At 43.9% G+C, this 22,314-nt stretch overlaps 1 protein-coding gene across 1 annotated transcript; it reads left to right on the forward strand.

Annotated features, from left to right (window-relative positions):
* Positions 1 to 479: 479 nt before the first annotated feature.
* On the forward strand, positions 480 to 20,250 carry LOC142582529 (carboxylesterase 5A-like). The gene is made up of 7 exons (XM_075692356.1): positions 480 to 599; positions 4,542 to 5,006; positions 6,629 to 6,786; positions 7,625 to 7,880; positions 8,293 to 8,456; positions 12,632 to 12,943; positions 19,925 to 20,250. The coding sequence occupies exons 2-7, from the start codon at positions 4,614 to 4,616 to the stop codon at positions 20,157 to 20,159; spliced, it is 1,518 nt and encodes a 505-aa protein (XP_075548471.1). The 5' UTR covers positions 480 to 599; positions 4,542 to 4,613; the 3' UTR covers positions 20,160 to 20,250.
* The last annotated feature ends 2,064 nt before the right edge of the window (positions 20,251 to 22,314 follow it).

The raw sequence follows: 22,314 nt of genomic DNA on the forward strand, positions 1-22,314 counted from the left end.
GTGGCATAAGGAGAAGCATCTGAAATGCCGCGCGACTCGATTACGCGAAAGTTTCCTGCTTCTTGTATGCACCAGCTCGTTAAATATGGGCGAAAGCAGGCAGCAGTAGCCAACAAGCACAGCCAACAATGCTGTTTATTAATAAAGACAGAGACTCTATTACATTCCAAAGTAAGCAAATGACTCGATATGTGGAAACTTCTGTGGATTAGTCCTGCGCAAAAGTCACTAAGACATGCGAAAACGTGAAATTCGTGACGTCAAGGGTCAGTCCATTAGACCCGCTGTTTTGGCGCGAAAGTCAAGAGGAAACCTTGGTATTTTCTCTTTTCTCCGCTGACGGTCAACTATTTCGAACCAAAGAAACGCCGAAGGATATTCCGAAAGCCCTATGGTCACCAAAATGAATAAATTCGTTGCTTACATTTGGTGTCCATTTGACACTCTTCGTGTCGTCTTTTGTCGTTCGTAGCGGGAGCCGCTCCAACCCCTAAGCACCCCGACCGCTACTGAGAGACCGCGATGCAAACCCAGTTCATCTCGTCCAGCAAGGGTCGCGCGGAGCGAGTCCAAGCGGCCAAGGCCACCTTCACGTACAGGTCAGCACCGCTGCACTTAGCCTCCAGATTGCTGTTCTCAATTCGATGCGATAACGCCTGAATGTGTTAGTACGCATCGTGACGAATAAAGTTTCGCTGTTATAACGCCTTCACATCGTAGTCTGGGTCATGTAGATGTTTACCTTCAAGTTAAGCATACATACTTGATCATACTACTGACAACATTCTTTGAGGTGCGTAAGGCAATCAGCCTGTAGAATGCTCATGCTCTATAGACTTTGACCTAGACTTTGACTCTATATACATGAATGCATAAATGTCTCTTAAAGTGCAACCAACATTTACTATCAAGTGCATCGAGTCGTCCGTAGATCGCCTTTAAATATGGATGACTGTTGATTTCAACCTTTTTATAACGATAGAGTGGGTGGTCTAGTGTAACACGCTACATGTCTCCAATTTCACGTAACACTATCGCCTGGTACGTTAAACCTATTTGTGCGTGTGTGCGTGTGTGCGTGTGCGTGCGTGTATGTGGGCTGAATTGTAAATGCCGCCATAACTGATTAACTCGTAGGCAACCAAAGATCAGCAAATATCGTCTTAGATAATGGTTTTAGGCAGCATGTTTTAATTGACAGATTGGGCCAGTCACTGCTGAGGGCCTATCAGTTTCTAGACATCCTTCGCAAACTTGCTTCGAAAAGCCAGAGGCGCCCTATATACTTATTTCCTCAAAAAGCATTTCAATTAAGCGATGCACGACAGAACTATGTGGAACAACAATGTAAATTGTGGAAACTTTGTACTTGTTATTATTATTTTAATTTTATTAATGGTTATTTTGGGGAGGGGAGAGGGCGAGAATATCGTAAAGTATAGGCTCAGGATTTGTGCTAACATACATGCACTGAGCCTATACATGCACCGGCTTCAATCCCGCACTTGCAGCACGTACATTAAATTACTTCATTGACGAATTCTAACGAAACAATTACCTATATGGAGGTATGTAGGAATTACTTAAAGCCTTTGCCGTAACATACGGTATGTTAATAAGGAGATAATGAGACATCCGCCCACTCGTAGCAATTGCTACAAAGGTAACCCATGCGGAAACCTCTGTAGCCACTGCTACGATTGGGTGGATGTCTCATTATCCCTTTATTAATTACTTCTCTCCACCTAGCGGGTTTCCGCAGAGCTATTACGTCAAACTCTTGACTTTGCTTCGAGTAGTTGATAAGCTCGACTACACCCTGCCAACTTCTAGCCCTCCTGGTTAGCTCAGATGGTAGAGCGGTTGCCCCGGAAAGGGTGTGGTCCCAGGCTCGAGCCCCGGACTAAGACGAATTTTTCTTCAAGTGCGAGGCTTTTCTTTCGAGGAACCCGTATGGGTTTCCTTTGTAGCAATTGCTACGATTGGGTGGATGTCTCATTATCCCTTTATTAGTTACTTCTCTCCACCTCGCGGATTTCCGCAGAACCATTACGTCGAACCGGACGTCTTGTTGGGCGAGTTGGTCACAATTCATCTTGGCTACTAGGCGCGAAAACACACACGACACAAGGAAGGACGGCGCTCTGTCCCGTCTCCTTCCTTGTGTCGTGTGTGTTTCCGCGCCTAGTAGCCAACACGTCGGACAGGGTATGTTCCCGCAATGACCACGAGGTGGCGATGGTCCGCGCAGGTGGTGGCACGCCGTGGCGGCCACCAACTTTCTCGTGTTCACGGCCTACTTCTTCTTCGTCATCTTTGTCGAGGTACACAAGGAGCCCGAAGCGCACCTCGACATCGGCACCGTCTACGGGCGCACATTCAAGAACCTCGAGGTAGCAAGCGCGATACGCGTGCAGCGTGAGCGCAAACGTTCCGTGTTTCTCACGCCAGAGGAAATGGTCAGAAATAACGATTGATCGAACGCTGGGAATGGGGACTGGCGTCGTAGCGTGGGCCGTACAGCGAAAAGAAGATGCGGGCGAAAAAACCGGCAGACATGTGCACGTAGCGTTGACACCCCACACATACAACAGCGAGAGCTGTGCTGATCATCACCACGTGCGCCACGAGAAAGTGGTTGTTGTAGCCCTGCAGCGTCGGCGGCAGCGGTGGTGGTGGTAGTGATTATTATTATTATTATTATTATTATTATTATTATTATTATTATTATTATTATTATTATTATTATTATTTATTGACATGCTCTTTGAAATGGGGCGGTGACAAATTGTCACCTAGCCTGCTTGATTTAATCAGGTATGTTATACATGTTTTTAACTCTAGCATTATGTCTAAGGGTTGATCTTCAGGACATTAATAAAGTTCATCATACCATACCATTATTTTATACATCTATTTAATCTCGTTTTTTTTTTTTTAATTCCACAAAACTTCTCTACCTAGCTTGTACCGCTGCCCGTGCCTGTCGCGGATCTGGTCATATCCTTCTCTTCACTGCTTTTCTTTATCTTTTTTTTTTCACCAATACGCCAAATGCCTCTTGCGTATCTCGACTGCTGACCGATTTATGCATCCGTCCACTTTAAATACAAACACTTCATGAAGGTGTACGTTACCTCCCACTGTGTGAATCTCTTCGCATTCCATTAGAATGTCAGAATCAGGATCGGTTTTATTCTGATGATTAGAAAGATTATAGGCTGTTAATATACAGGAGGAGGACCCGAAATCAAAGACTTCAGTGGGACCTCCTTTACAAACTAAACGTAATAAAACATAGATTACAGCAGTCTGAACAATCGTTAACAAGGAAGAATTACAGGTTTTAGTATGAATGGCGTAATTAAAGAATTAAATGTGCATAAATAAGAGGCATATAAAAAGCACTATAAGAGAATCTTTTCATCAGTAATAAATTAACAGCGTAAATAACATGACGTACAAAGCATAATTTGCGAACTCGGATATATATGCATGGCGAGGACATCAAACAGAAATCTAATTGTATGACAATTAAAATTAAATAAAGGCACACTGAAGAAATAGTTGTGAGTATGAACTAGGCATCAGTATTCGACAGAATATATTCGTTTAGTTATTTCTTGAATTCGTAAATTTTAAGCGTTTTTATATCTAATGGTAGTGCGTTCCAGAATGCGACAGATGAAAAATGGACGCTCTGCTTGCCATACTTATTATATATTTTGAATAAAATGAAGTTCCTATTTATTGCAAACCTGGTAATATTGCTATTTATTAGAGGAGATTGTGGTACCAAGCTGTCGCATCGTGTATAATTGATTTGATGGGAAAAAAGGTACCAGTCGTTATATTTAACGAGTTGTGTGACTGAAAGAATGTGATTACTTCGTAAAAGATATGCGGCTTCGTGGTTGTATGGGCTAAATGTAATTATCCTAATAGCCTGATTCTGTAGGATTTACAGTTAGTTTAAATGGGCTACGTAAGTGTTTCCCCAACAAGTAACGCAGTAGTCAATATGAGAATGAATAAATGAAAAGTATAAGGATAGTAATATTTGATGATTAAATATGTTGCGTGCCTTTAGAAGTACCCTAATCCCGTAGATAATCTTCTTTTTTTGCATTTGTTGTTTGCTCAATAAATGTAAGATTTCTGCCTACTTGTATAACAATATCATTACAGGAAAAGCTTGCAGGGATAGGACTGGCGCCAAGAAAAATATGAATAATGGAGTGTTCATTTGTGGAAAGTCAATACAACCACACATACCTCATCATTTTGTGAATATTTGCTCCTGGGTGTATTTGTCTTTGGTGTCTTCGATATGGCAGCGCCCTTATCAGCCAACCCATAAGAGGTGGCCTCCGAGAGCGCACCACGCACCGGAGCAATCTCGGAGGCCACGAACCAGGTAGCCCGCGAGTCTGTCTCGGCGCTTCACTGTCATCTTTTTTTCTGTCCCTTTTCACGAGATGTAATCCGCGCCACGACCAAAGCATGCCTAGAAAAGACTCGCCACATGTTCTCGCGCGCAGGTGTCCGCGTTCTACGGCGTTCCGTACGCCAAGCCTCCCCTGGGCTACCACCGATTCCGGCGGCCAGAGCCCATGCCCGCGGGCTCGCTGTCGCTTGACGGCCGCAACCCGCGCTACCCGTGCGTGCAACACAACCTGTACTACGGCAACATCACCCTGATCGATGCGTCCAACGTGTCCGAGGACTGCCTGCATCTGGACATCTACACGCCCACGGCGAGCTCTGCCTACGAGCAGTTCAGGGGGATCGGGGGCCTCGGGGGCGCGGGACACAGCGCCGTCCTTGTGGCGCTCATCGACTTGAACTTCGCCAACGGCGGCAACTCGTACTTCTTCTCCGACCCGCGCCACTTCGTCAACGAGACCGGCGTGGTGGTCGTAGTGCCCAACTACCGGCTGGGCGCGCTGGGGTTCATGCGCAGCGGAAAGCAGCGAGCGGCAGGCAACATGGGACTCCTGGACCAGGTGACAAAGTTTAGCAGCGAGCATGACACTATATAAAGAACTAGGCAGCGCATGGGATAGCTCTGCGACAGCGTCGAAGTACTTCCTATTTCGAGAAACAATTAAACTTTATTACGAGGTCCTGAGCACACTAAATTAAATATTGGGGTTTAACGTCCCACAACTGCAGTGCATTGTGAGGAACACCGTAATGGAGAGCTCCGGATTAATTCCGTACAACTCGGGTTCTTTAACTTGCACCCAAAGCACGGTTTACGCGCGTTTATTTTTTTATTTTTTTATCTTTTTTTTTTTTTGCATTCGGCAGCTATCAAAATGCGGCGGCCGCGGCCGAGATCACACACGTCATGGCCAGTGAGTTACGGCGGCGGGTTTTTTAAGCATGCTTCCATTCTAACGAACGTCTCGTAGTCTGAATGGTCCACGATGCAGGAGAAAAGAAAAAAAGCACTTCTGCTCGAATGCGGCGCGTGCTCTTGCACACATGCCTTTAAGCTATATGAGAAAGCTACGGACTGCACAAACTCTTCAGCTCTTATTATGATGGTCCGCATGAGCGCAGACAGTTCTAAAGAAGAAAAAAAGAAAGAAAGAGAAAGCATGACCTAAGGAGCTGCCAGGACCCAAGGAAGAGGCAGTTGGCGACATTCCTGGAACTTCCCGCTACAGCTACTTACGATGTAATGAATTTTGACAGCATTTTAGCAAAGCTGATGATTTATCGGTATCGCAAGGTCGCACTGTGTGCGACAATGAGCGAGCACTCAACGTGGTCATCTTTAATGCGAATAGCGTTCTTGGCATTGTGAGACCAGGTTTCTTTCCGGCTGTCTAGCTACCTAGCTATACCACCAAAAACATGGGCCAGACCCGGAGATAGCTCAGTTTAATCATGTGGGCCGATCCCTAAGATAGTGCAGTCAAAACATAGGGGCCGTTCACGTGCGTATGTGCCATTGCGTATAATTACCACTGGGCATTTGTGGACTTCACGGCGGCGCCACCAGAAGGCGCAGCGTGTTCAATGGCAAGCGCGAGAGGACCATTGCTGCAGTATTGACTTCATACACGATGCATTTAGGATATTCCCATACTAGGATAGCCATCGTAGATAAGTTCTGTCCGATTTTACCTTTAACGGCGTAACTACGACCCGAGCACGCGTAAATGCACTGAAACCCGCCACGTCTCACTTACGTCATAAGCAGCGCGGGTAGGTGCGAAATTCGAAAGTTGTTTGGGCTCGCTTTTCTTCTCTGTCACGGCAAAGGAAGCTCTAACAGCGTGCTGCCATTAACTGCTTGAAATGAAGAAGGCGCAATCCTCTAAGCTGCACCTTGCGTACAGAGTACGCAAGGCGCAGTACTCCTAAGTACTCCTAGCTCATGCTTGGCAAGGAGTACTCAGTGCTTGACGTCACTTAGCTCTTCACTCTCAGCGAAAAAATACTATTTCATTCAGTCGAGAAGCGCCGCTAACTATAACGTGGTTCAATTTCATACAGTTACACACCTAGTAATTTTCCTCCGAGAAACAAACGCTTCTCGGTTTAGTTCTTCATTTTAGTGCCTCTTTAAGCTCTCTTCACCTTTCTGTTTTGCTGCCTGCGCTTGGACCGTCAGGCCATAATGCTTCGCTGGGTACGCGACAACATCTTCAGCTTCGGCGGCAATCCGCACAACATCATCCTCATGGGCGTTGGGGGAGGCGCGGTGGCCGCCGGCTACCACCTACTGTCTCCCATGACGCGAGGTTTCACCAGACGCGCCATACTGCACAGGTATAGGATGCACGTACTGCACTCTTGTCTGCTTGTAATATATCAGACCGTATGATCAGCCTATCTTTAAGTCCACTGCAGGACGAAGGCCCCTCCCTGCGAACTCCAATTTCATCACCCCACCTACTTTTCTGCCGTCCTCGACTGCGCTTCCCTTCCCTTGGCACCCATTCTGTAACTAATGGTACACCGATTATGTACCCTACGCATTACATGGCCTACCCAGCTCTTTTTTTTTTCTCTCTCTCTCTCTTAATGTCAACTAGAATATCGGCTATTGCCGTTTGCTCTCTGAACCACAACGATCTATTTCCGTCTCTTAACGTTGCCCCTAACATTTATTTTTTTTTCGTTCCATCGCACTTAGCGCATAACAACAAGGCGTTCTGCGATTTCCGCAGTAGTGGTGTGGGCGGGGTGGGGGGGAGGGGGGTAAAAAGAAGCAGTGCAGTGGAAGCCCATGTGTGATTTGATAACATCTGAACATAGCTATAAATGAAATGCTTCCAAATTTTAAAAATGGAATCTTGATTGGCCGTTAAAAATTTTGCTTTACTTATTCAAAGCACACTGTTGCATTATGCGTTTTAATCAGACAAATGGAATTAAAGTATGACTGCTTGTAGTCTTGCTGATTCGTCCGATGCATTGCAGTGACCCACAAAGTTGCACGAATAATTACCGGGGTCAGAAATATATTCACTCACTTTGATAATTAGCTTCGATAGTTCCCGCTTTTCTTTCTTCTCCTTTTTTTTTTCGTGGACAGCACATGACGCGGTTACGACAGACTCGCTTACAACTTAGCTACGCTTGTGCGTTGCGCGTGCCCTCGCAGCGGTTCTCCGCTGATGCCTTACCCGGACCGTCCGAGCCAGGACCCGATCGAGGAGGTGGCGCAGCGAGCCCACTGCGTCAAGAACGCGGAAGATTCAAGGGTGGACCTGGCCTCCGCGGTCGCTTGCGTGCACGTAACACCCACAGAGCGTCTGGGCCCAGCGCTCACCGAGGGACACTACCCGATAACGCACGATTCGTTCATGCCACTGCCGTACGAGACTATGCTGTCGCAGTCGACGGGACACAGCGCTCAGGTACGGAGGCCATAGCTGCACCGGCCACGCAGTACCGAGCGTTACTGCGGTCGCGTCAGCACGAAGTGCGCAATTCGTTGCGCGCTTCCTTTCGCGCCTTATTCAGTCTACCATTCGCCTTGGTTTCCAATAACCCAATGTAGCGCATCATGTAACTGACCCGTGACCACACGTAGAAATGGTCTCTAGTTTTACGCAATAAGATTGCGAGTTAGCGCTGTGTGCGTGTCGTTTGTTGTCATTGTCCGTAACGCGATGTGTAATGTGTACGATTGCGCAGTTCGTTTCGTGTCCTGGTTCCGTCTGTGCTACTTTTCTTTTTTTTTTCAGTTACCTGTGGTAGCACAACTTAAGCTTAGTATCGTCCCAACCGTGCCCTCCTTAAACGCATATATTCGTGTCTGCATCGCAGGTACTTGTGGGCAACGTGCGGAACGAAGGCGGGATGCTGGTGGCGCACGAGTTCCGGAACCTGAGCTACAAGGAATTGCACAGCACCAACAGGGAAGAGATAATCCAAAGGCTGCTCAAATACCTAGAGCCCTATCATATCCCGCACCTGGAGAAGATCATCAAGTATGCTCGAGGCGAACATATAGTTTCTGTTTCCGCATATAACGTATCTCCCTTAAAGTGAATGCAAAGTTAAATCCGTATGCTAAACCCAGCATATACTAAACTTTTGTTGCGGCTTTCAGAAAATCAAGATTGCTTCTAATTTTATGCTCGCGTAAGACTATATTTTGTGGAATTTAAAGAAACACTAACACCTGTGCCACACTAGAACAGAAATTGTGTTCATTTGTTGGAGCACAAAGTTCCCTAGTGGCATTTTTTTTTGTAGATGTGCCACATGTCAAAATTTAATGATATTTAACACGATGATGTCAATGACAGCATATTCTGAAGTGAGCAGTGTTACGGTACTGAATAAAAAGTAAATTTGCATTTGCAAGTTTAATCCGCCATCACAAATAGTGAAATGTAAAAACAAGCGTACTGTGGTGCAGTGGCTTCACTAAGGAGAGGTGGACCACTCCGGTTGAAGCCCGCTGAGTGGCGACTGTGCTGCTGTCGCCACTAAGTTACTGTTTCCAGTTAAAAAGAATAGTAATGTTTTTCTACAAGCACTGTTTGTGTCATGCAGGGCATTGCTTATTTGCTGTCATTCTAATGTATAATATCTTCTTCTAACTGTGGGATCAGAGTTTGGAGGGTACAGGGGAATAAATTAGAGAAGGCTTACAAAATTTGACACATGTCAAACTGCCACCATATTGTCATTTTTTATTACATAAATAAATGTCGAATTAGAGGCGAAAATAATAGCGTTGCTCTCTTAAGTTACTTCACATTCATTATATACAAAATGTGCATCAAGAAATGGGTAGTTGCAAGAGAAAAGGGGAGGGGAGGGAGTGACACGCCCAGCAGAGGCACTGTGTGGCCGGAAGCCGAGTGACGCTACTACTATCATGTCATTAGCAGGACTTTGTCACTGTCTTTTATAATGTTGCAACCGGCCATAGCAACTTCGGCCGTTGCATGTAAAGCATGAAGCCCAAAAGCGAAATGGCGCCTGCCCCATCAAAGCCATTCCAGCACTCACCTGAGAAAGTTCTCAGAGTACAACTCAGAAGTTGTACTCTGAGAACTTTCTCAGGTGAGCGCGCTGCAGTTGATAGTTATGTATAAATTATTTTTCACATGATAGAGACTGTTTTGAATGCTTAAATTATACTGCAGCGCACAAGATAGGGCATCGTGAGTACGTATTTCAGTCGAATTAGTTCTGGCGAACGCATTATGTAAAGAATGACATTCGAGTAAAATACATTGTGTTTTTTACGTTTTGACATCACGCGAATTGCATTAAAATTTAAGGCATTAGCACATTAATGTCATTTTCTGTGCCCGTGTAAATGTTGGTCATTAGCAAGTTACGTTTCAACGAAAAGCTACCTGATACCATGACAGGAGGCTTGACAGGCCAAGCACAGCCACCCGATAAGAACGCACAGGATGGTGTTTTCATCGAGCGGCCACGGGCCAAAAAAGGGCGCTAAATCTATAGACATGTGGCAACTTCACCTCAAAGGGACACAAGAGGAAAATACTAAGTTAAATTATATCGATAGATTATTTGCCTAGAAGTATACTGCGTTTTCTGTGTGTCCTTGTTAAGTAGAAAATTGCCGCCGCAAGTACCGGTGCTACTCATCCATTTTAATCGCTCGCGTCAAAATGGACAAGTCAACGTAATCCTCGCCTGACCTCCCTCTGCCGCTCTCTGTGTATCGACTAGTGTTGACGTCACATGAGAGGTACCATTGCCCAGAAAAAAACGGTTTGGTTTGGGTTCAATGCACTTCGATTTCGTTGCGGTTCGGAGAAGGAAAGACTTATAACGGTTTGCGATAGCCAGTTCGGCGCTGTTAATTTTATCCTTTCTCATAGCGATACGCTACGCTTGCATATAGTACTATCGATTTGTCCGCATGGCGCATGCGCAAGGTTCGCAAAGAGGAGGCAGAAATTTACGAATACATTACACAGATACGGAGAAATTTTCATGTATACACATATTAAGGACAGAGGTAATTAATGAGAATTCTGCGACAGCGTAAAGCCTGTGTAGCTTCTACACTTGCTGCTTTGACAGCAACAGAGTCGGTTAATTTTCATTTTGCTCCAGGTTTTCACTACAGCACTAGTGGTGAGTAAACTATGGTATGTCATTGATGACAGCTCGAATTCGCATTGTATTACCATAAATTACAACTTCAGACTTCTAGTCTGTAGCAAAGAAAGAAGCCAGCATTTGACATTTTTCTCGGTTTGACACTTTTTTAGAAGCAGGTGAGGACATTGATGCTTCTCAACGAATGGATGGTTAGTGCTAAACCATACGTCGATCTTGCGCATCTCCATGTGCGCATAGTCTTGCGCGGCAAATATGGGCAGACAAAAAAAGTCAAAGCAAGCACATTGTGCCCCACTCTGCAACACGAAGATGGGCATTATACCCTGCTTGGCAAACTACCAAACATGCATTGAGCCATGGCACGTAACAAAAGCAGATTTCGTGTGCCGTTTACAGCCGCAGTTACCGCGCACTGAGGAGGTGGCGGCATCCATTAGTGACTGCAGTGTTATGGTTACGATAAGTCATGAGTGCAGCTGCATTCGTTGATATCCCACGTCGAAAACATCAGCTTTCCCTCTCTCAATGTTTATCTAGTTTATTTAGTCTTAGCAGCGATTTGACCTAAAGGCCGGATTAGGAGCGTCACTAGAAATGTTGATTCCGTGGAGCTCCTGTAATAACTTTTCAGCCGCAGAACACAATTGGCACGGCTGACTTCAGAAGTGCAAGCATCTCTGCCAAGGTGACTGTAGTTAAGAGCACATACCCATCGTCTATTCCCATTCTTGCACACAAAGCAAGTGTGAGTCGTAACAATCTGCTAGTAGGGTGCACAGATTGTAGTAGTTGCACAAAGAATTGTGCGAACTATGAGCACCTGCTGCTTGAACTGTTTCGTGCCGAACCGGTAAACATTATATTTTTCGGTTCCGGTTCAGGCACGTTTCAAAAATATTGATTAGGGTTCAGGTTCAGTTCCGGACAAAACTGTGCTTCGGGTGTGGTTTTTGATTTAGGTACGGTTTCAGTTCGGCACCCTGGTCCAAAATAGGTAGCACCACTCCAATTTCGCTTTCACTATTTTCTCGCATGCAAAAGTTATGTTCTCGCTATGAATGATGAATTCGTTATTACAAAAGCTAATGTTTCAATCCAGCTGGACTTGATTTTTCCGCACCAGCTCGCTGTGACGTCAAGGATTTTGACAGCGTAGGTTTGAGCCTAGTTTTTTTAACAATATAAGTACGAGCTACACTGCGCTTTTTCAAAGAAGCCGGAAAGCGAACTTAGTGAGTTTCGAGAACATTAGACGGCCCAAATACAAGAAAATAATTTGAAATTCATGTCACACTGATGCACAGGTGTGGAAGTTCAAGGCGCAAAATTTAAATAAAGAAAGGTAAACTTGGCCTTTATTTTCTCTTTTAGTAATGTACCACTAAATTAGACGAAACAGTTTTGAACATAATACTTTCTCTACACTAATTTAGTGCCTCTCCGTGCTTTTCGCCTCATTCTTTAAGTGTGTGTGTGTGTGTGTGCGTGTGTGTGTGCGTGTGTGCGTGCGTGCGTGTGTGTGTGCGTGTGTGTGTGTGTGTGTGTGTGTGTGTGTGTGTGTGTGTGCGCGTGCGTGCGTGCGTGCGTGTGTGTGTGTGTGTGTGTGCGTGCGTGCGTGCGTGTGTGTGTGTTTAAGAGAGCTGTAAGTGCAGTAGATGGTTGTAGCTGCTGTGCCTACATCGCAACAATTATCTGTGTGTCTTGCCTAATTCTGTTCATTGCGTCCACTCGCACTAATGTACCATGATGCTTTCCCTATCCTCCAGGAAACTTCAGAGCGCTGGAGCACTGCATTCTGAAATGTGTTTGCATCATCTACTGGAGGTCTCTGGCCTAAGCCTTGCCAAATAGGCAGCAGTCTGCCGTTGTTGACCAGTTCCTCAGTAAATGACGCTGGTTTCCTTCAGGCAGTGAAGTACAAGTGGGCTGTATTTCTATGGAGGGTTTGAAAGGAAGCAAAGGTCACCGCAATGACTGATGCAATGAGCACACAGACAATTAGATATTGATCAGATGAGAAAAGTCGCATGAAATCCTATGCATACAGGTGCTACCTGGCCAACCCGGAGAAAGGGCAGCAACTGATAAACTTTATCGACGTGGCCTCGGAATTGCTGGGTGACCTGTTGTATGTGTGCCCGATGAAGCGGTTCGCCAACCTCTTCTCGGATGCCGGCAACCGGGTCAACTACTTCGTGTACGATTACCAGCCGGAGGCAATGAAGTTGCTGAAGCCATTGCACAAGGACGCTACCCAGCTGGACGACGTGCTCGCCGTGTTTGGTGCACAGCTGTCCCCATCCGAGTTGCTCTTCTCTCACACAATAATGAAGCACTGGGGTGACTTCGCGAAGTCTGGGTGAGAGTGGTTGCACTTCCATCCTTCTCTTGAGCTTCACAAGAAGGTTGCGGTTTACCCCATCCATTACAGTTTCCTACAAAGCTTACTAGAGGTGACTCTAGCACTAGTGTCCTAGCACCCTATACTAGTATCTAAAGGAGCTGCAAGAATAACCGTTCAGCCAGCATACAGCTGTATATAGATTTTAGACTTAGTCCTTCAGGCTTCAAACACCTTTGTGACTTGACAAAATGATCATTTGCGACAGAACATTATGCTGTAAGCTCGACAATTGGCAGTGAGTACAAATATGCACAGAGACTAAATGCCTATGATTATAAAGCTACAAATGCGTGAATTTAGAACGATAATAACATCACAAAAATGTCTGAAGCCCCAAGCGCGAAGATTATGACTATGTACTATTGTGACTATGTATAACCATGCATCATTGACATGGTAGTAGAACGACTGCAGTGCCTGAATTTCCTCTAGTAATTTTTGTAGGAAACTCTGCCATCCATGACCCTATCAGCCAAGGTACCTATCCAAGAAGTGGAAATTTGTGTAAGCACATTACAGTTTACGAATATCAGACATTGACGGCAGATGATGATGATGATGGCATGGCACTTTTCCTTTGTAGCAGGCAGATGTATAGGTTATGTGCTAGCAGTAATAATATTAATCATTAAGAAAAAAAGGAAAGGAAAAATTGCAAACAAGCAGTCACAATATCAAAGAATCCAACATAGAATCCAAAACCGACCAGTCTGACACTGATGCCTGTGGGGGCTGTTGACTGTTGATTGGCCCTCGGTGTTGCCTCACCACCATTTTGCAGCATTGCTTTGTCAATGTAACTGCCACTAACTGCAGCAGCCCAGAGGCATCTTCACAGCCGAGTGCTTTCAGCCAAGACATCTTGGGATGGTGTATACCCACTTGTTCACATTTGAGTGCGATATGCTCAATTGTTTCTTAATGAGAGCAGCATTCCGGGCAAGTTGGTAATCCATTGCTTAAATGATATTGCGCGACATAAAAACGACACGGACGTGAAAGTTGCGCTTGGTGTGTCGTCTTCTTTCACGTCCGTGTCGTTTTTATGTGGCGCAATATCATTTAATCAATTGTTTCGTCCACCTTACCACATGCTCAACACAGCACACTGCACACACTTTTGGTGAATGTTTGTTGTCATGTAAGCGTTCGCAGTGCTCCTGCTCTAGCCTCGAAGAGCAGTGAGCTTCTGATGCTCTTGTACAGGTGGACAGTCCCGATTCCACTCCTATGATTGCGATAGATAGCCAGGGTGTCCTGCTGGGTGAGTGTCTGCTGCCACATGGTATCACTTCATCTCGCACTCTGTGGCACACCACCTCTGTGTATGCCCTAGCTGAGTTCAGTTGCCGACAGGTACTGAAATGCACATCTCGCCCACCTGTCCCTGCGCATGCGTTGTAGGCGGTTGTAGTATGCCAACTTGCTGGAAACTTCTTGTGCTTCAAAGCTTGACCACAGAGCACCTATACAAACTTAGAGAAGGGAAACTGTACCTTCAACAGTGCAACGCAAATAAGAGGAGCAGTGGAATTACGAAATAAAGTATACGACCGAGAGATGGTGCTGACAAATCAAAAGTGGAAGAGAAATGCAGCCATAATGAAGCACAGAGCGCTATGGCGATACAATAGGTACGAGGTGCTCTGAGGTATGTGGAAAGGAGTAATGGTTCCAGGACTTACTTTTGGAAATGCGGTTGTTTGCTTGAAATCAGGGGTACAATCAGGACTCGATGGCAACAAAAGGTCAGTGAGACACCTCGCATTGGGCGCTCACGGGAAGACTAAAAATGAAGCTGTGCAGGGTGATATAGGCTGGACAAGTTCTGAAGTGAGGGAAGCTCACAGTAAAATTGATTATGAAGGAAGGCTGAGGCATATAGAAGAAAGAAAATGGGCTGGGAGAGTGTTGAGGTATCTGTACAGGAAAAACATTGATTCACAGTGGAGGAAAAGAACTAGGAAGCTTACCAGCAAGTATGCGGCCTGTAGGGGGAGCAACACAGCAACAAAGAATGTCATGCAGAAAGTCAGAGGCTGAAATAGTCTCATGGGTGGCGGCAGTGGAAAAGAAATCTGCCATGAGTAACTACTTCATACAAAAAAACGAAATCAGGAAAGAAACGATTTATGATAATTCAAAGGGAAGCTCATTACTCTTCGAAGCGAGATCGGGATGCCTTAGAACACGCACCTATAAAGCGAGATATAAGAAGGAAGAAGAAGCATGTGCTTGCTGTGGTAAAGCTAGGGAAACGATGGAGCATGTTTTATTAGAATGTGAAGATATCTGCCCAGTAGCCGATTTAGGCACCACTGGCCTCCTTGAAGCTCTTGGGTTCAGCGATAGCAGGGGAAAGTGAACATGTCCACAGTAGAGATTAGTAAGAGATGATTGGAAGATTGGTGGAAGAAAAGTAGGGAAACGACAAAACACGGAGACCTACAAAAACAAAATTCACAATAGGGGGCCAAAAAATTTGGTTATGAAAATTCATAGTTTTTTTTTTTACCTAGGTAGGACATTAGGCAATATAAGAGCAAGAACTTAGTGGCACAACCCACTGCCCCTTTCCAAAGGGGACGCTCATAACATGCATGCATCCATCCTAATATCATCAGCATTATGTAGTGAGCAATATGGCCGTTGCTGTAGAGGCTGGTAGGGCTTGCCGCGCTGTTCGGTCACTGGTTTTGGGCATTTTGTTACCACCTTCAGGGCAGTAATCGTGTGTAAGGTACTTTAACATGACTACAGATATCTTTATTATGTTGCCAGGTGAGCGAGAGGCCTCAACTGGCAAAAAACACTTGAAACAAGTAAGCTTACATTCTTTATTGTCAATAGTGAATGAAGCAGTACATCCTCACAAATTTCATACAGGTCAGGTGGACTTAATGCTGTCAGTCACTAAGTTTACAACACACAGAAACACAGGTGGCCATCTATTTAATGGAATTGAAAGCTGTAATCGAGCAAAGTTTTCTCGTCTTCGGCATGCTGCTAAAGCAGGGAGAGCGAAGCTTCAGCCGACTATATTTATGCTGGGCTACCCTTGTACTTGTAGTTGCATACAGTGCTGCTTGACGTGTTTCATACTATATGTATATTGTCTGTATTTGACGATTTCAGCTAGATTAAAAAAGAAACATAATAAGTCCTCGGCAAATATGTACTGTCAGCCAGGTAAGCTCAAGCAGCAATGTCCCACTGTTTTCATGACACATTAGCGAGAGACATGTAGTGTAGGAAAAAAAACGTTATGCTAAATTTTACAGCAGGTATTGTCTGCTCTTGATACTTCTGCTGCACATTTAGTGTTCAGGTGCGGTAAAAGCTTTGACACAAGTGACGTACTCGTAGGAAAGCAAGGAACGTTATGGAGACAACAGTGCTAACAATGGCTTCTGCAAATATTACGTGCATAAACAGGGACACTAAATATACATTTAAGTAAGACCAATTAATGCTCACAGATTCTTGGAAAATGCAATTTACAGCTTCATGTTGAAAAAACATCTCAGTTTGTGTGTTCAAACAAGGCAAAGAAGTTGCAAGGAGATGAACACTTCAACTGAGTGACAGAGGTTTTGCTGTACATATTACAAATAACTTAAACTTGACCATTAATATAGAGTACGTCATCAACAATGCTAATCATATGCTCGGGTACTTACGGCGCAAGTTTTCCAAAGCACCATCTAGGTAAATTACAGCTTTACAAGACCCTATTATGCTCGAAACTTGAATATGCATCTGCAATATGGGATCCTGGTCACGTTAATCTTATTACATTTCACTTTAACTAGTAAAAAATAACTACTCATTTCATTCTTTATCATTATAACCATGTTGCAAGTATAACCTCAATGAAAACTAACCTAGCACTTATTCCACTAACTAACCGCATAAAGACGCCCGTCTTTCACTATTTCATAAAAATTTTCCATCACACGACACTTTATGATGACTTCATAGTGCGGCCTCTGTACATTTCAAACTGCATTGATCATCAGTGTAAGGCAGGAAGTGATTAATGTTACACAAAGTCTTTCTTTCAATCTTTCGTTCCCCGTACATCTCTGGAATGGAACTACCTTCTCTCAAGTATCATAGCCATCACCAATAACAAACTCTTGCAAAATAATTAGCTAACATTGTATAATCAGGATAATTATTATATTACCAGAACTCGCTGCACTAGTTTGTTTGTTTGCTTAATTCCCCTCTTTAATGCCATGTGGCAATGAGGGTATCTTAAACTTTAAAACATTATTAAATGCCAGAGTTGCAGTCATGAAGTATAATTTCCTCAAAATTGCATTGAGAGCATTTGATCATGTTAAAGTTCTTTGCATTTTTATGCAACAAATTATTGTTGTAAGGGAGCATGTGATCCCTCGTGGTAATGCCCATCAAGCTGATTTGCAAAGAGCCGATGACAGAGCCTGTGCATCGGCAAGTAGGAGCTTGCTACATTGTTTCTCTCCTGGTAGTCATTGCTATAATGACTAGAAAAGAAACAACTTGGGACTCAACATATTACTACTCCGTTCGTCATAAAATGCCCTTAAAAGCAAGTAAGCTTATATGTAGAATTTTAGCATTCCCCCTCAGTACAATACGAAACTGTAGACAGTTGCTTTCCTGATAGGCTCACACCCCTCTATGCGGTAAATTAGCAAACATTTCATGGTGAAGCATATAGTTCAAGAGGACCTGGTGTCATTATGGTGACCGTTGAGCTTCTTATGGCTTGGAGTGGGCAGCTTGCAGACCAATAATCTCCATTTTGTCCGTCTTCCTGAAAAGAGAAATGATGAAGCCATGACAAAAATGTACGCAAAGAATGGTGAAACAAAAGTTTGTCCAATAAATGAACAAATCACAGTTCTAGTTGAAGTGTTCAAAAACATCCCTTGTGAGGATTTTAGCTTTTTATGTTACTCCAGTGGTGACGCACTCAATGTTGTCCTGTACGGCCCGAGACAATAGAGTCCAAAAGCGTGAACAAATATGAGCAGCATTTTGGAGGCTGAAGTTGAAAGAAAAAAAGAGCCTCAATTACTGTGGTGTAAGTGTAAGTGAGCTTGTGATCCATGCGACTAAAAACAGTGCACAAAATGCTCCATGACCGAAAAGCACATACACACACAACACTGTTTTATGTGCACATTTATAATTTCTTTCAATGGGGTCAATGCAGCCTCCATCAGATAACATTTTTTTTTCTGCCAGACACTAGGTAATAAGCACAGTCATTTTGTTATGTCTCAACTGCAATTAATCTAACTGTATTACTGGAAGTACATTTGCCACAAATGTGCAGTGAATTTATTGCAGTGCATCACTTATGCAGAAACCGCCAAAACTATTTATTATTTATGCTGTACTCTGTGTTAGGAATTTCAACATGCCAAAACAACAAGAACCTCATTTGAATTGTCTTTGAGGAACAATTAATTTATAATTATTATTATTTTCTACTTCTAAGAAATGACTACAGGAATCTGTTTTATCCGCCCCGCACACAAGTAAATTCAAAGTTGAGAATGCGAAACAATGCCTTTTTACTCACCTGTGCATGCAACCAGAGGCTGCGAGGTTAATCCACTTTCGTGGGTAGTCTCCAAGCAGACTGTGCTTGGTTCCAGCGATGAATTTTCATGCTAGCTAGCACATTTATTTTTTTGTAAGTGACACATCATTATGCGGTCAGACGTGGCAGATCCCTAATGCCAGAAGCTGTGCAGCCATTATGCCAGCGAAACGCCGCAGCTGATAAAATTCACCATCTTTAAACACTTTCGATTGGCGGTGGCTATAGAATGTTGGACGCATAAGCAGGCTGAGATATGACTGTTTTCTAATGAAAACGAATCTGCGTGATGGTCCTCAAAGGAAACGACCACCCCGTTTTTTGCAAATATTACCACCGTAGAATTCGAATCGATAAATGGCACGGACTGCAATCAATACCGGTGGGTTGCTGTTTATCACACGTTAGTGAGGTCTCAAAACCTTTATTCAAGTAATAAAGCACGGACGTTAACAACACAAGTCCAATAAAACAATGGTCTGCTTATTTGATAATAAAATGACACGTGAACTATGTTTGCTGGTTAGTATTTGTACATTTCTAAACCAAATATTGAGCCGCATTGAGCACCCCTAGCAGAAGAAGTATGAATTAATCTATACGACCAAATTACAGTAGCTCGACTTACGCGCTTCATGCTGGAAGGTGCCGCTGTCGATTTTTCACCCTCTGTGGCAATCGCTGGAACTTGAGAGAGTGCGGGGCCTGGCTTGACTAGCCTAGATCACCTTGCACAGCTTTGTTGTATGGCAACACACGGTGACTCGGCCTACTACTCATTGTCAACATTCTAGCTGATCCCAAAATTTTACCGACAAGCCCACAACTGCAATTTCAAACATTAACACAGGGATGTGGACGATTTTCCATAGGTCTTATTACATAGCGACTGCAGCCCCACAGGCATTGGTATCATAGTATGCAATGTGAGCAAAAGGCTGTTTGGGTTATCGTCTCGTCGTACACTCTGCAAGTGTTACTGGAAGAGAATGAATATTTTACTCTTTCGAAAAGCGAATTCCTGCATCAAATACAAACTCAGCAGCAAAGATAGCAAAGACTATTAAAATCAGATTCTAAATTTCACATATTTGAACACAGTTTATTTTAATATTTTTTTTTTCAAGAACCACAGCTAAAGCTGCAGAAATCCTGTGCAAGGACAGGAGGAATAGAACCAGATGGTGTTAATACTGTAAAGTGAAGCCCTTTCATATTTCTCAGCACTTTCTAGCTAATCAGCGATCCTGTGGCTACTTTCCGAGTTCACAATTTCACAATTTTGTCAAGATAATTTCTTTATCTGATGACTATGGTACAATCTGCACACACAGGGATCTGCCATCACTGAAGGGTGGTCGTCCGTGGCCACCATACACACGAGACAACCCTCGTTATGTGTTCCTCAGCAACCGTGGCCAGACCAGCCAAAACGAGCTCGCCACAGAAGACAAGGACCACTACAGGGACCAGTTGTGCATTTACTGGGATGACTACCTCAACATGCAGGCCACTCACCAGCAGCCGAATGAGTTCCTTTACAAGTGTGACGAGATCATCCCAACCTAGCCACACTACAGTGGCAAGTCATATAATGTGCGATATGTGCGGGCCAATATAAAATGTGAAAATTATGTGAAATCTAGCTTTCACTCCACATACCCTGAATTTCCAGTTGTCACTATGACACCCTTTGCGTGTGTGATGAGACACCTAGAGCAATTCTCCAGCCTTGGCCTTGGTTACACTGTCCAGCCAGTGCTCTGAGGTTACTGTAGTTGACGTACTCATCTGCCCATTTGGCCGCAGAACTGATATTTTGGCTACAGTCAAAGTTAGAACTATCCACTTATGCCTCAGTAACACTCAGTTGGGGCCCATGGCAGTTTGCTCACTTAGATGTAAAATCCAAGTGCCGTTATTTGCAAGTGCGCAAGTGCATGGGGGGGGGAGGGGGGCAGTTGATGACAGTGAACACTTTTCTCTACCTTAAAATTAATTGCAATGGTGTTGCACTTCCATTTGATTTTTCGCTGGTCTACGCACTGAGTGTCATCATATGGATTTATTTTACATTATCCCCACAATTATCCCGACAATATCCACTTGCCGAGTTGCTCATATAAAAGATATGAAAGCAACAGCAAAAATTTAGGTAGAAACTTCAAAAACTGAATCACCCTATTTTCAAATATGTCAGTGGTAATAAAGCCCATGATTTACTTGATGCTTTCATTAGAGTAAGGTGGCACAGTGTTCATGCTCATTAATTTCCAGCAACACGTCTGAGTCTGCTGCCTAGAAGTGTGCCAGACAAATATAACATGGCCATGTATATAAGTAACAAGGTGGGACTAGGCCAGATTGAAAAATATTTCTAAATCATTTCAGAGGGCCCCAGAAAGGACAGCCAGAGGGTTTGCCCAAAACAGCGACAGTTTGCAAGACAACAGTATGCTGACAGCGCAATGACAGCACAATGACAACATGACAACGGCACAATGACACACACATTGTGGATCTAGGAATTGAATCCTAAGTGGGAACATGTTTTCTTTCCTGCTGACTACCTCAGCCAAATTGGCCTGACAGTTCGATGATAATAAAACTGAATTTGATACCTGCTGCATGTGTAACAAAAGCTAAAGTACAGCTGCCAACAGACTTCATCCAAACAGCGAAAATAATCTATAACAGCTTAAATTTATTAAGTACAAGAAGTAAGAAGTTGACAGTTTTGGTAAGAATGCGCATTAGGCTAATACATTCAAGGCATTCCAACCAGAAACTTTGTAACATCCTCTGCAGTAGAAGCAAAAACACACTTAAGGTATATTTGGATTAGGTATGACGGTGATTGTATGTTTAACCCTTTGCGATCATGTATTAGGCCCCTCCCGACATGCTAAAATATCTGTTCTAGTCAGTGTCAAGATGGACCACACACACACCTGGGCTCACATCTGTCAGATATTTAGGTTTGTAGCATCAGTTTTCTGGAACTTTTTCAATTACGTAATAACAGTATTTCGCAATGTCTTCAGGCGAGGGCAGCATTTTTTTTTTCCTTCCTCAGTGTTTGAAGGAACTTTTGCACAATTTGTGGCCTGAAGTGCCGACAGGTTGGTAATGCTTTATGCATGTATGTGCGTTTTATCGACAAAATTCACATGAGTTCAGTGAATCAGAAGATCATTTAGCACTGTGGATGAATGTATTTCACCTTCAGATGGTCAGGAAGTGTCCTCAGGTGAGAGCATTTTAGAAGAAAGTGGCAATGAGGACCCTACAGCCCTGTAGTGAAAATGCTTGCCTCCACCTATGATTGTTCTTCAAGCGCTACCACACAGTGCTCAAGTAACATTGAGAGCCTCAGGAATAACTAACATTTCTGTATAAATCATACAATGTGTGTTTGTTTACCTGAGTGCGTTTTCTGGGTGACATCTAAATGCGAAAAATTCTAATTGGAACGACCTCAAATTGGATAAATGTGCGTAGCTGCAAAGGGTTAATAGCTATTGCTGTAAAATATACAATGTAGACTGACGACTTTTAATCCAGTCATATCCGTGAATTAGAATAAGGCCCATCGGAACAGTGCAACAGACAGTCGTTATTCAGATGCAGGTGCATGCAGGGCCCATTTATGTCTGCGTAGGGATTGCCGTGACAGGTTGTCTGTTGCGCTATGCTATGCTAAAACGCCTCAAGATGTGAAGAA

Source organism: Dermacentor variabilis, chromosome 5, assembly GCF_050947875.1.
Source record: "Dermacentor variabilis isolate Ectoservices chromosome 5, ASM5094787v1, whole genome shotgun sequence".
NCBI classification, from domain to species: Eukaryota; Metazoa; Arthropoda; class Arachnida; order Ixodida; family Ixodidae; genus Dermacentor; species Dermacentor variabilis.